This window comes from Primulina tabacum, chromosome 17, assembly GCF_025594145.1.
Source record: "Primulina tabacum isolate GXHZ01 chromosome 17, ASM2559414v2, whole genome shotgun sequence".
Taxonomy (NCBI): domain Eukaryota; kingdom Viridiplantae; phylum Streptophyta; class Magnoliopsida; order Lamiales; family Gesneriaceae; genus Primulina; species Primulina tabacum.
The window spans coordinates 25,065,549-25,078,953 of NC_134566.1; the positions used below are offsets into that span (position 1 = coordinate 25,065,549).

A 13,405-nucleotide genomic window follows, 5' to 3' on the forward strand; every position below is an offset into this window, starting at 1 on the left:
TTAAATAATAGCAATTATGCATGGCTTATACGAAATCTGATTTTTCGAGTTCTACAATAATTTAATTCTTTTTATTACTAACTTGCTTCGTGTTGCGTAGGTAGACAAGATTTGAGGACAAATCTTTTTGAAGAAGGGGAGTATGATATGAATCTGGCCGGGCATGACGTGCAAATGGTTGGAAGAAGAATTAAGAAGCATTGTTGTCTCGGAATATCAAGCTTAATGATGATGAATCAAGCATATTCAAGCAAGTGATGGAGTTCAACAAAGAATATAATGAAGGAGTCCCGAGCAACCAATCATGTGAGTGCAAAATGGCCCAAGAGGACAGCGGTTCTCGCGCACATGCGCGATATATGACGCACATATGCGCGAGAGGTCGCGCATATGCGCGGCGCAGCATTTTCAAAGGGGCGGAACAGAAGACTTCGCGCACATGCGCGGAATTGGGGCGCGCATATGCATGCGGCGCAAATTTGAAGACAGAAACTTTCGCTCATATGCGCGAGTATTGGGCACGCATATGCGTGCGGCGCAGACTTTTCCTAGTTTAGTGTTTTTATTATTTTGGCAAGTAAATTTGATATCTTTGAGATTTGTAAATAATATATACTCGAAAATTGGTCATTGTAACATTAGATTATTTTGATTTTAATCATATTTGTGAGTTTTCTCTCAACTTTACAAAGCTTGGCTTTGTTTACACATTCGTGTGTTTCTCAAATCAAACTTATCAAAGTTTATTACTTTGTGGCGTTTGTCGATTGTTCTTCACTCGAATTGTCAAAGACGAGTTCTTTGAAGGTTCGCTTGAATTTCGATTGTTTATCCTTCGTTAATATTTGTTGCTAAATACTTCGTGATTTAGAGGTGAATATTACACACTTACTTGTTCAAAAAGATCGGGACAACACAACCATTTCTTCATTTCATCGAATCGAGAACGTGACTCCGTTTTTTAGCGCGTTTGCTTTTCGTGGTTTGAAGAATCGCATCACGTGAGAAGCATAGATGTGTCGTCTGCATGGGCTGTTTTCTTGGATAGATTGTTGTTCACGTTTTAAGGGGGCTCGATCATGGTTTGGGGCTAGTTTAGGGTCTTGTACAGTAGGTCAGGACGTTGGCTAAGTATGGTTCGAGTCCCGAGTCATTCGGTAAGTCCTAAATTATTCTATTTAATCCGAGAATAGTACGTGTCCTGAGTGCATCTTCGAGGCTATGGTTGATTGGTTTAATTTTAAGGTCGTGGCAGCATGTTCAGGGCAATCCAACGAGGTTCACGATGTTCGTAAGTATGTATGACGTGCAAAATAATTATTTTTGAGGTATGTGATTTGTCTTGTGGCCAATTTATGTTACGGGTTTGGAAGCCGGAGAACGTGTCTGGAGACCTCTCCAGTCTCTTCGGAGGATTTATCTTATGTTAGGGAGTGAACATCCAGTCCAAGGGCTGTGGCGATCCCTGTCGGCCCAATACTGTGGTTTAGTTTGATCAAACGATTTATGTTATTGGCCACTTACATTGAACAGAACTCTACGCAAAATGATTTACGATTATGATTACGATGAGGAGCACGAAAATATGATTTTATGAAATATTTATGCAGGAAAGTCGCGTTATACATATTTATGTTTGTATTATGCTATGTACGAGCTATGTTTAAAATTGCATGAATTTTATTACGTATTACTTGATTTCACGGTTTATGCATGCTGAGTAATTAGACTCACTAAACTTGATCGATGCAGATGATGTAGTTGAGGAAGCTGGAGGTGGTGACCAGTGAACAAGCTCGAGGACAGTGGCAACGCAAACCCGAGAATCTTGTAGTTCACTAGCATTTTAATTATGAATGTTTAAAAATATTTTCTCAAATTTTATGCCTTAGTTTTGATGATTAGTAAGTTGAGACTTTTTATATTATGTTATACTTTTTCAAATATATGGTGGATGTTTTAAACTTGGGATTTTGATAGTTGTGGTATTTAAAATGATGGAGTTTTAATAATAAATTTTATTTTTAGTACGAGTGATGACCGTGATTTATTTTACGAGTTATATTTATAAAAAACTATTTAATAAGAAAATTTTATATTTTTCTGCAACTATTAAAGTAGTAGTATTTTAAGTCAAGGTTCATCACAATACTACTGTACCTACGAGATATATAATGATCTCCATGACTGCCATCCAAGCCCAGATAGATCATGCTCTAGCCAAGATAATGCAAGCCAAAGCTGATCTGGTCTATTATGAGAACTTAGTTGCTGACTACCGACTGGCTTTGGAGATAGCTGTCCATTCCAGACAAAAAAGGGGAGATGAAGCTGTAGCATCTGGAGCACAAACTGATGAAGCAGGACCTTCGGGAAATGAAGGAGTTGAAGCTAAAAGTGATAGTGATCAGCAGTGATCAGTGATTTACCAAAATCATGCTCTACCTGAAAGTTATGCGGTGAATGTTTGTTTCTCTCCTGTGTTGCATCATGTGTTGCTAACAATTATGACAACACGTATGCTAACTTGATCAAATTAGGGGGAGACATGTTGTCACATCCAAGGGGATGGATTCTCATATACAGGGAGAGATCAAATGGAATCGATATGAAAACTGTGTTTGTGCTGATTTTGTCCAGAAAGGCAAAAAAAAAGGGAGATTGAAAGGAAAATTAGTCTTGGTTTCCAAGATATAATTTATTCCTTGAAATAATATTTTCCTAAAATATAATTTCTTTAATGATAAGATTGTGTGAAATATTGAATTAAAGGTTTTTCCTTTCTAGATATAATATTTATGATAATGATTTTATCATATGGTATCATTATTTAAAAAAAGTTTATTTCTAATAAAAAACTTGATTTTCATATCTTGTAGGATTCTTTTTGAAGATAAACTCTAGGAGAGAAAGAAGCAATAAATAAGATAACCAAGCTAAAGAAAAAGACTTTTGGACCTTTGGCGTTTTGACTGAAGCTTGGACGTTCGGTGGCTGCTCACTTTTGCACTCTTGCACGCCGTGGTTTTCATAGAAAAATAATTCACAAAGACAATGTGGTTTTGAAGAGTGTTATTTCACGTGTTACTGTGATTATTGGAGACATCTGCAGGCAACACGCGTGGAAGTATTGGCTAAAGATCACGCTTTGTTACTTAAATTTTTTGCATCCCCTTTTTTTTTTTGGTTTTTTATTATGTTTTTGTTTTGTTAGTTGTTTTAGAAAGCAATTTATTTTCTCAACGTGCTGAAAAAATTATTTTTCGTTAAAATCACTAGTGTTGATTTTTGTAAACTGAAATTGATTTTCTAGTGATTATTTTGTCCTTGAGGCATCGCGCAAGTATTTATACTTGTGCATAATTAATCATGAGTTATTTTAATTAAATTTATTTATTTGTGAGTTATTTAATTCTACTGCGTGTTGTCCTAACTCCTAAGTGTTACAATATTTGGCACAACATTTAAATGTGATACACAGAAATTTTTATATCTTTTATACACTTTATGTTAAACAAAAAATACCTCATACCAACAGAATACATGCTAAAGAGCATTAATTCTGGCGTATCGTTATGGGAGAGGAGACGAAAGATAGATTATTTTTTGTGTCAGCTAACAGTACAAGTTGAATGTTGAAGCAAAAGATAACGTTGTAAAAGGTCAACTATTTAAAGTCAAATTGTTCAAGTTATATGGTAAAAGAGTTGCGTTGTGATTTCTGAACTTAGGTTCTAAAGGCGGCTCGTTTGTATTTGTTGTTGAGAAGTACAGTAGGAGTTTCGGTTTAAGAATTGGATAAATCCTAATTGAAACAGATTGTCGTAAGTTGTTGTAAAAGTAAAGTTTTCTAGTGAATTCATTTCTTGAGTGGAAGAAGAGAAAGCGTAGAAAGATTTTACTTTAGAACTTCCATATATCTTGTATTATTTCCATTACGCATCATTATATATGTCTGCTTCGATTCATTACTTTGTTTTACTCGTTAAAAGATCATCCAAGTGAATATATAATAGCTCACTTGTCTAGCTGGCCCCTTACGCACGTTGAAATACCATCTTTTGTGGTCATTTATGTCTAGCCAGTTGAGAAGAAAATTTTATTCACCCTATTCTCTAAACTTTATCTCCTATCCTAACAATATAGCACAACAATGTATCCCGAAATCATAGGTACGTGAAATATTGTATGTGTCAAACCACGACATCAACCCGGAACATCGAGGTCTTGGCTCTATGACGATGTATAGTGTGTAAACATGATAATATGAGGACATCTAGTGTGTAAAGTGTTCATTTCCGAGGTATCATACACAAGACACACAAAAATCAAATTTTGTTTATTTATGATTTTTACTTTGTTACTCGAATGTTAAAAAAAATTTAAGCTTCCTTTTCTCATTTCCTGGTTTCCTGATCAAGCAATAAATCATTTAAATAATTGGACCATTATTCGTTCATTGAAAAGAAATATCGAGTAATAAATGTAATCCAGCAATATATACACACACACACACACACACGCATACATATATATATATATATAAAGAGAATTAAATTATTGATATATATTTATTTATTTATAAAAACTCCTATATCAATAGTTTAATTCTCTTTTTATTTAATCACGGTCCTTTAATCGATAAATATATATTGTTTAATATAGGCCTTTATAGAAACTTTTCCAAAAATGGAAAAAACTTATAAATTTTCATGCAAACTTAAAATTTAGTTCTTAAATATTATTATAATTTATAAACTCAGAAAATCACCAAGTTCCCTAACATAAATGTAACTCCTTAAATGAGTGATCCACATCCACTATCTATAGTTTATGTGTATAATAATCATAAGATTATAAATTCTTTTCAACTCTGAGAACTATTTATGCTAAGCATTGTATAGGCTCCTTCACCTTAATAGTTTTGAGGAAATTTTATTCAGTGTTTACTTCTCTTTTTATATCAGAAATAAGAACAAACTCTGCGCTTAAGGTGAACATCATATAACCTATTGGAAAGTTCTACAAGAAACATTGTATTAATATGTTTAATATATGTGAAACATGTGCTTAATCGCGTCAATGATATTCAGTTACGCAAACATGCAACAATTATTTTCAGAAATAGCTCGGAGAAATCGGTGTTTGTAAGTATATGCATTTCCTCATGTTTGATTTCCTGCAACACTTATCTTGAGTTTGATTAACCGGCCAATCTTTAGTTCAAACTGATGTAGGAAAGAACAACGAAATTTAGTAATGCTTCTTCCAAGTTCTATAATGGTTGGCATTTTCTTGATTGAATAACGAAAATGATTTTATTTTTAATTGGTATCACAATTGATGTTACATCTATATTAAAAAGCAAAGGAACTTACATTTCAGATTCAAATCCAATATTCCAAAATCCTTCGGGAGTCAAAGGAGGTGCATACCTGTATCGATGTCTTGAAACTTCATTGTGGTGCTCGCAACGCATATTTTTCCGGCTCCCATCGGCAATTTCTTCTCCATTAGGGAGAACAGCATCATAAAACTTCTTGCATTGCTTGCATTCCATGCCTTTCAGGTTTTCCCTGTCAGACTTCTTTCTTGCAGGTTCTACATACTTAAAACCCGAAGTTCCGCGAGTTGAAGGTGACATTTGTCTTCTTCGTGGTTCAGGATCAACATTCATGTCCTGTGTTTCGTCATCATCAGAGTTACTAAACTTCTTATTTTTTATATCCTGTTTAGGACATTTGGGTGTTTCCTCCCTTGTTACTTTTCCCCGATTTTCATTCACATTCTCCAGTGGAGTATCAAGAAAATCATCATGTGGATCAGGTCCCAGACGACTCTGATGGGACCTCATATCCCTCCAATATGAGATAGGGCGTTTTGCACCACCTGGAAGGTATGACTTTATACCACTCGGACATTTTGGTGAAACTGAAACGCTTGTGGTAGATGATGATGCTGGGTTTGTTCTTTCACTTAATAGAGTTCCTTTTCTGTCCGGCAATAGTTCTCGTTCTTCCTGTGGTCTGGTTACTTCACTAGCAGCATCGACAGCTTTTGAAGCCTTATTCCCAATATCTGAAACCAGGAACGCTGACATTAGCAGTCAACTTTATTGTGTATGCAAAAAAAAAAAAGCCAAATACATCTTAATGCATAGATTGGTACCGTAAAAAAATAGAGGATCGAAAACAGTAAACCTCCTCAAATTAATCGACTACGTGCTGCTCAACTAGAAAACGATGGTGATCAATTTATATTTCCAACGAGTCCATTTGAAATATGTGGGGGAAAATGATGTAATCCATGTGCTGAAAGGAAGTAAACTTCCATTCCAGAAAAGCACAATCATTGTACTTACCACGTGAAGTTGTGGGAGTCTGCTCGTGTCCGAAGTTTTCACTGTCATCTTCTATTTTGTCATGGGAGAGCATATTTTCTGGGGTAAGACCAAATTTTTTGCACACATAGTTGTACTGAGATTTCAGTTTCTTATAACGAGCAATAAGTTCCAGATGTTTCCTTTCAGACAGTAATTCAGAAGCTTTAGCTTCAAACTGCTGTAATAATTTTCCATGCAATTCCATTCCAGTAGAAGGCTCTTTACTTTTCTCGGAAATAATTTGCTGAAGATAATCAATTGTTTCCTCTAGAACTTTCTGCTTATCCAGAAGCAATCTCCTCTCGTTCTCAAATCCTTCCAATTCTGTCCCTCTATTTGCCCTTTCAAAACTCAATGAATCAATCTGTAGGAACAACTGATCCTGCACCTTTATTTCCTCCTCCAAATCATTATTTTTCTTCAAAAGATCTTTTTTCAGTTCATCAACACACTTCACCAAACTCCCTATTTTGGATGTGAGAAAACTATTCTCCTTCACATGTTTATTCACTAGCTGTTCGTTATTCATTATCTCTGAGGCTTGATATTCAATTTTCTTAAGTAAATTTTCTTGCAATTTCCTCCCATTCTCTACTTCTTGCGTCTTTTCTCGGAGTCCTGACAGCAGCTCATCAAATTTCCACCCCTTATTTTCAAGTTCTGAAATGAATTCATTTGCCTTCACTTTATACTCCTTCAACTGCATACCTTTCTGTACAGAGGCACATGATGGATTTATTTGAAGAAGCCTGTTGAGCATTTTCATTACCTCATCAACTTCCTCAGACTTCTTCACCAGCTCAAGTTGCAACTTCTCAGTTTCAGCCTCCAGAAACAATTGCTTTTTCAAGATAATGATATTCTTTTCTTCAACCTCTTTAATTGTGTTCTCATGCCGTAGTATCAGGGACTCTTTTGAGTCAATAACCTTCTGCAAATTTTTATGTACTTGGCTCCAGTCATTCAATTCATTAGCTTTTTCTTCCATAACCTGCTGCTTTTCACACTGGAGCTTCTTGATTTGAAGCAGCAAGTCTTTTTCCTTTTCTTTATATGCATCTTCTGCAGCTTCCCTCGCCTCAGAGTATAATTTCTGCAGGCTCTGAGTTTTCAAGTGAAAATTAGGAAAAAGTTGACTGCAGAAGATGTATTCTATCTGGGAAATCCTGTCTTTTGCTTCCTGGATTGTAGCAACCAGTATTGTACTTAGTCCAGAAAGATATTTTGCATCAGGACCGTCTGCAGGATATCCTGGCCTCGGAGACTTTTGGAATTCGTCTTCCATCTGAAGAAAGTCAGAGGAAAGTGAAAATCACTTGATTTCCTGCAGTGGGACCCTCATTAATACAAGCTCCAGTAGCAGCAATTAAATGAACTTTCTTTTGTTAATCTCGTAACCAAAGAGATCAAAATTACATAGTTAACCTAAAATTTGTGTGGGCAATCTTTTCAGAATTTTACTTACAACAGGAATGTGTTTTTGGCTTCTGCAGCCATGAATATTTGCTAAATTTGTATTTATCATATTTATCAAGTGCTTATGACAATATAAAGGTTCCATAAATTTCAGTCATCATACAATGCATCTTTCTCAACTTTTGTGAAACGTGGAGTAATTTATATTATAAATTGGTACTGCAACATCCATGATACACGATTTCAGGGAAAATAGATTATCCCGAAAGCACTCCAGCACAAACGCATCACTCCAGCACAAACACACAGTCACACACACACAGAACTAGCAAATCTGCTGAAAAACAAAAGAGATCTCTCATAGAGCAAAAAATCCAACTTCAGCGACATCCAAGAAAATAGTTAATCTGAGCGAATTCCAGCAAAACTTCAAAGGGGATTGGATCTGGTCCAATTTCAAGATAAGATTTACTTTAAAGTTTGAAGTTTCTAATTGACACGACAAATGGAGTGGAACAACTCGTATGGGTCCAAGTCATGGTTGATCCCATGCGCGCGGTACGTCAACATGTTACATGTCCTACTAAGATAGGCCCAAATCAGGAGAATAGTTCAGTTTATGGAGAAAGGAATGACAATCATGAAACAGGCCCAGCCAGGAAGAAAGGCCAATTATAAAATATGTCTATAAGAGAAAGAGGAGGGGACCTCCACCTCCACGTGAAGAGTGAAGTGGCGTATAAAGTGAAGAAGCAGATCATCAGTAGAATCATTTGGTTATCGTTGTGTTTTGTGAGTTTTTACTAGCTGCGGCTAGGGTATATTTGTATTAAAGAGTTTAACTATGGGAATATTGCATTTTATTTCAATATTATTAGCTCCTATCGTTGGGTAATCTCCTTGTTGTGATCGTCGATCGTTATTCTCTAACATAAGTCATAACATTACACAATTAAGTCGAAAAGATGAACTCGATGGAACAAAACATAGGAATCAGAATAAAAGTACTGACGTAAACTTTAGTTATTGACAGTGCAGAAGCATCTTTACATTATATTATTGGAAGGATTTTACAATGATATAAGGTACTAAAATTGACCATCCTAACACTTTACCAGCGCTGATTAATGCTAATCTTCTAATAAGTTGCACGTCACCAGCCTCAAAACTGCTCACCGACTTAGATAAGAGAGCCCAAGGCATTTTCCACAAGTACAAGCAGCCTAAATACATAAAATTTTCTAGAGTCATTTGCCTTTAAAACATTATTATAAACGGATCTGGAGATCTCCAATACAAACATAGTCTCGATAAAAAAAGTATATAAATTTGATTGCATTGACCTTGACCATACAGAGCATGGATTCGTAATTTGTCATTAAAATAACTGAATAGAAACTTTAATCAGAATTTGAATGAAAATAGTTAGTATTCTCATAGTTGTTAAAGGCACAAGGTGCAGTGGTGCACTAAGCATCAAAGGGGTCCTGGAACATGAGACGCAAAGGCGAGGCACGCTACTTATCGAAGCAAAGTGCACAATAATTTTTTAGAAAAATACATTTTACTACTATTACATTAAAAAACATTATTATTGAATTAATTAAGCTAAGCAAAAAATATTATATCACAAAAACATATTTATCTACTACTGCTATTTTACGGCAAAGTATATAATCTTTCATACTGGCAGATTTCTGCATTATTTTTATTTTTCTGCTCTAGATTATTGAGATTTTATTTTTATTATGTTTTGTAGTTGAGGAATCTCCTATTACATTAGCAGATTTTTTTCTTCACTTTTATTTTCTATCATATCATTGTAAGTGCAGAGATTTTCTCCACTAATTTGTCCAATCAATCAATTTAGATTCAAGTTTAAGGTTGGTTGACAATTCAGATCCTAGTTTATATTTGCTATCTATCTATATATGTAATTTTCAAATATTTTAGGAAACAAAGCTTCAATTAAATTTTTTTTTAAAGAGAAACTATATGATTTTCCTAAGATGAGTTTATTTTTTTCAAAAAAGACAGGAAAAAAGCCCACTCAAAGGCTCTTCCTGGGGCTTCAAATGTGAGCCCAGGCGTGCGTAACCCGCTGGCGCCTTTAGCCTCAGAGGTGCTCTCCTTTAAAAACTATGAGTAGTCCCTTAACAGAGTATGAATTGTAAAATACAGAATTTCAAATATTCCTCTGATTTAAACTAATGTGAGACTCCAGTTCTAGCTCCCATTGGGAAGGGCCAAAGATAACAGTTAACTATCAACTCAAATAAAAAAAAAAGTTTATTATCCCCTATTTTATCAAAGCCAGAAGCCCAGAACAACAATTAACCACCATATTACACCTAGTTCAGCGAGGACCCAAGTTAGAAGCAGTACAGGAGGTCCTATCCAGTTCTTTCTTCTTTTGAAGAGCTCCTTTTCATACCAAGGTAGATCCTCTAATTCCAAATCTCTACTAATGCAAAGAGGTGAAGCGAGGAGCCATGAGCCACAAAGTTTTATCATACTTATCCAAACTTCTCAGTCATGACTTGTGACAGCATCAAAAGTAGTCATATCCTAATTATGCGCTGAAGAGCAGCTAGCGGTTTTGGAAGCTATGCGTTGAGAATAACATGTATTATCAAATGATGGATTTCTTGTCGAAAAATAGAGTAAAACAAATCCTTCAAAATACTATGAAAACATGAACATCCAATTCTATATAGTGGATATTCCTGCTGTCCCGCAGCACATACTCCTCTTTACTTTACTGAGTCTACTCTATGACTCGTTGAATTCTATGAACTAAATTTCAAAACAGTGACGCCTAATATGAACTCAGGTATGGACTTTAAGAGATTTTGCACAAAAGAGAAGTGATGGAAATGATTGGATGATGGCATATTTATCACCTAATGAGTTTATGGAATGCTAGAATGTGAAGGGAAATGCATTTCCCTCACTTGATTATAGCATGAAAATGTTGTATATGAGAGTCTTGGACCATTGATTATTTTATATTTGTCTCCATTAAATCTCTTCATTCTCATAAAGAGAATTTGAAAATGTGTTGAAATGCGTGGGGCTTAAAATCCAGCTCAAATATCCAAGAAATGTCATGCCTTTGTGATTTTCGATTTTCATCAAGAATTATGGCTTTTTTTATTTATTCACTTCCGTAATCTGCTATGGCAATTCAGAAAAGAACAGTCAAGTTTTGTGATCACGTTTTCTTCCGTATTTTGTAACGTACTTTGGTGTCTCAAACAACAAAAGCAATAGGTTTCAGCCTAAATGGGACACCTAAATTAGCTCCGCCTTTAATCACAAAACTCCATTTAGCCGAATGCTACAAGCTGAAATTTTCGGCTAATAGGAATCACTCCAACAATTAAAAAATAATAATAATAACAAAATTAGAAAAGTGGCTGCTCACAAGATTTTACAGACAGTCGGAAAGCACCCAAGGTCAAGTAGTATACCTCAGAAATCTGACTTCAAATTAGATATAATCGTAGACGCACAACTCAGCAAATGCTGCAGAAATTTGACCAACTGCTAGATCTCTCTATATGATTATCGCTCGGGGTGTGAGAGAGAGGGATGAATTTGCTCACGGGCGATTGCGGAGATGAAAGTTATCAGTGCGAACAAATGTTGAACCCTAAATCCCAAATTCCACAGCGAGATATGACAAGGCGCGGGAGAATATTTATTTGAAAAGCACAAAATAATTATTATTTTAAAGGTCGATTTTATATTTGTAACCATTTATAAGTTTCTTAAAAGAGAAGCAAAAAAACGATTAGTTCTTCGAGCCTTTATGAATTCTATGCTATTTATTTTACGAAAATTACTCCTCTTTTTTTGTTGTCTTATCGATATTTATCGAAAGCTTTTAAAGTGCAAATTTTAACTTTTAAAATGAAAATCAATTTTGAGAGCACAAGTTTATACTATTTTAACAAATTTTGAGATTTTAACCTTCTTTTTACAAACTTTTTCAATATGCGAGGAAGCACTGTGTTTGAAGCGTCATGAAATAAACGTGATCCAGGGCTGGGTTAGACCCGGAATCGACCCGTGGTCAATGGAGTCAACATGTTTGACCTATAACCATGACCGATCTGGAACCACCCTAAGGTGGTCCGGTTAATGTTTAATGGTAGAAAGTTGGTTCGATTGTTCTAACCCGACGGATCCTACTATTTTAAAAAAAAAAAAAAGAAATGATTGTAGCTGTGCAAACAATATTCTTTGTGTTGAAATTCAGTACATACTTTCAATCCTTCTATTTCACTAAATTTTTTATGTTAGCATAATGCATAAGTATTGTAAGGTAAAATGCATTGTCTTACATCGAAATTTTAGTAAAGTAGAAATGATTGCAAGACTATAGCTGTGTTTGGTTCAAATGATAGGATTGCTGAATGATTAGCACATAAATGATAAGAAATATGATTATTTACAGATTTGTATGGTGTGCTCAAACCAGTGTTGTGTTTGGTTTGATTTTGAAGGGTCTGATTAACTAATCAATTAACTTTGTACTACCAAAACTACCCTTTCACATATTTGTTTAATTATTAAATTCAGACCAACTTTTGTCTTCTATCCTCACATTTCCTTCGACAACTTTCCTCCACAAAATATCTTCGAAGAAAACCGTAGGCGACATCAACGTAAATAACTCCGCATGTGTTCCAGGTGAATCATACATCCGAAGGATTGAAATTTGGATTGTGCACGTTGATATTCCGTCGAAATCACAAGAAAATGTAACAGATAAAATATTGTGCGGAAGGAAATTCGATCTCCAACCTTCTGACTGGCTGTTAATGTGAGTATTTCTAGAAAAATGTTAGTGTTTTTGTTTTTCACAAATCTTTTTTCATTTCCGTTCCGTTTTGTATAAATATGTTGAAAAAATAAATTTTTACGTTTACAACAACCGAAATTTTCTCTTTTTTTCGTTCGTTTAGGATATAATTTTCATATTCTCTGTCGAATTTGAAAAATATTATACTAGTTCTTTGTTCTACAAAATTTGTTGTAGTTTCCAAAAGATTAGTTGGGTAAAACTTTATTTCAAGGAATGTCTATAGCTATGTAACTAATTTTAAAATTCATTCAATTCATCTTTTCCATAGCTTTCATGGATGTGAAGACACCACCACAATGCGAGTGCGGCAATGGGTATATGCTATTACGTGAAGTTGGTCAATACTCAACCCAATCGTGGCAATATTACTATATATGTCCCGCCGGTTTGAAACATCGGAACCGATTCTTTTGGTACGATGAGTATAATGTTGAAAAAGTTTATTCGAACAATGAACCATCATCGAAAAATGAAATGGGTTCAAATTCGTCACCAAATCCCACTTCTCATTTAACATTTCGTCGGCACACACAAGCATGCAATGCAGCTTGTAGTTCACAATCTTCTACTCTGAAGAATGCCGATAAAATTGACACGAAACAACACGTTATAACGGAGTCGGTTATGGCATCGACCACATCCGGGATACCCAATAATGCATTGGATCACACACCTTTATCTGTGGAACAAGTTTATTGTTGTTTTGGATGATTTTGCCTATTACTGTGTTTAAT

General features: G+C 35.0%; 1 protein-coding gene across 3 annotated transcripts; it reads right to left on the reverse strand.

Annotated features, from left to right (window-relative positions):
* Positions 1-5,294: 5,294 nt before the first annotated feature.
* Positions 5,295-11,487, reverse strand: LOC142531763 (protein gamma response 1). Of its 3 annotated transcripts, none has more exons than XM_075638018.1 (3): positions 11,272-11,487; positions 6,362-7,667; positions 5,295-6,078 (listed from the first exon to the last, which is right to left on the reverse strand). In XM_075638018.1, the coding sequence occupies exons 2-3, from the start codon at positions 7,665-7,667 to the stop codon at positions 5,375-5,377; spliced, it is 2,010 nt and encodes a 669-aa protein (XP_075494133.1). In that variant the 5' UTR covers positions 11,272-11,487; the 3' UTR covers positions 5,295-5,374. The 3 variants fall into 3 exon arrangements, with proteins under 3 accessions (XP_075494133.1, XP_075494130.1, XP_075494131.1); XM_075638015.1 differs by having other exon boundaries at positions 6,362-7,706; XM_075638016.1 differs by lacking the exon at positions 11,272-11,487 and adding an exon at positions 8,178-9,274 and having other exon boundaries at positions 6,362-7,706.
* Positions 11,488-13,405: the final 1,918 nt, after the last annotated feature.

Coding starts and splice junctions, on each gene's coding strand:
- LOC142531763 (XM_075638018.1), bottom strand. CDS start 7,667: ATGGAAGACGAATTCCAAAAGTCTCCGAGGCCAGGATATCCTGCAGAC. Junction 6,079..6,361: donor GACTCCCACAACTTCACGTG/GTAAGTACAATG, acceptor TCCTGGTTTCAG/ATATTGGGAATAAGGCTTCA.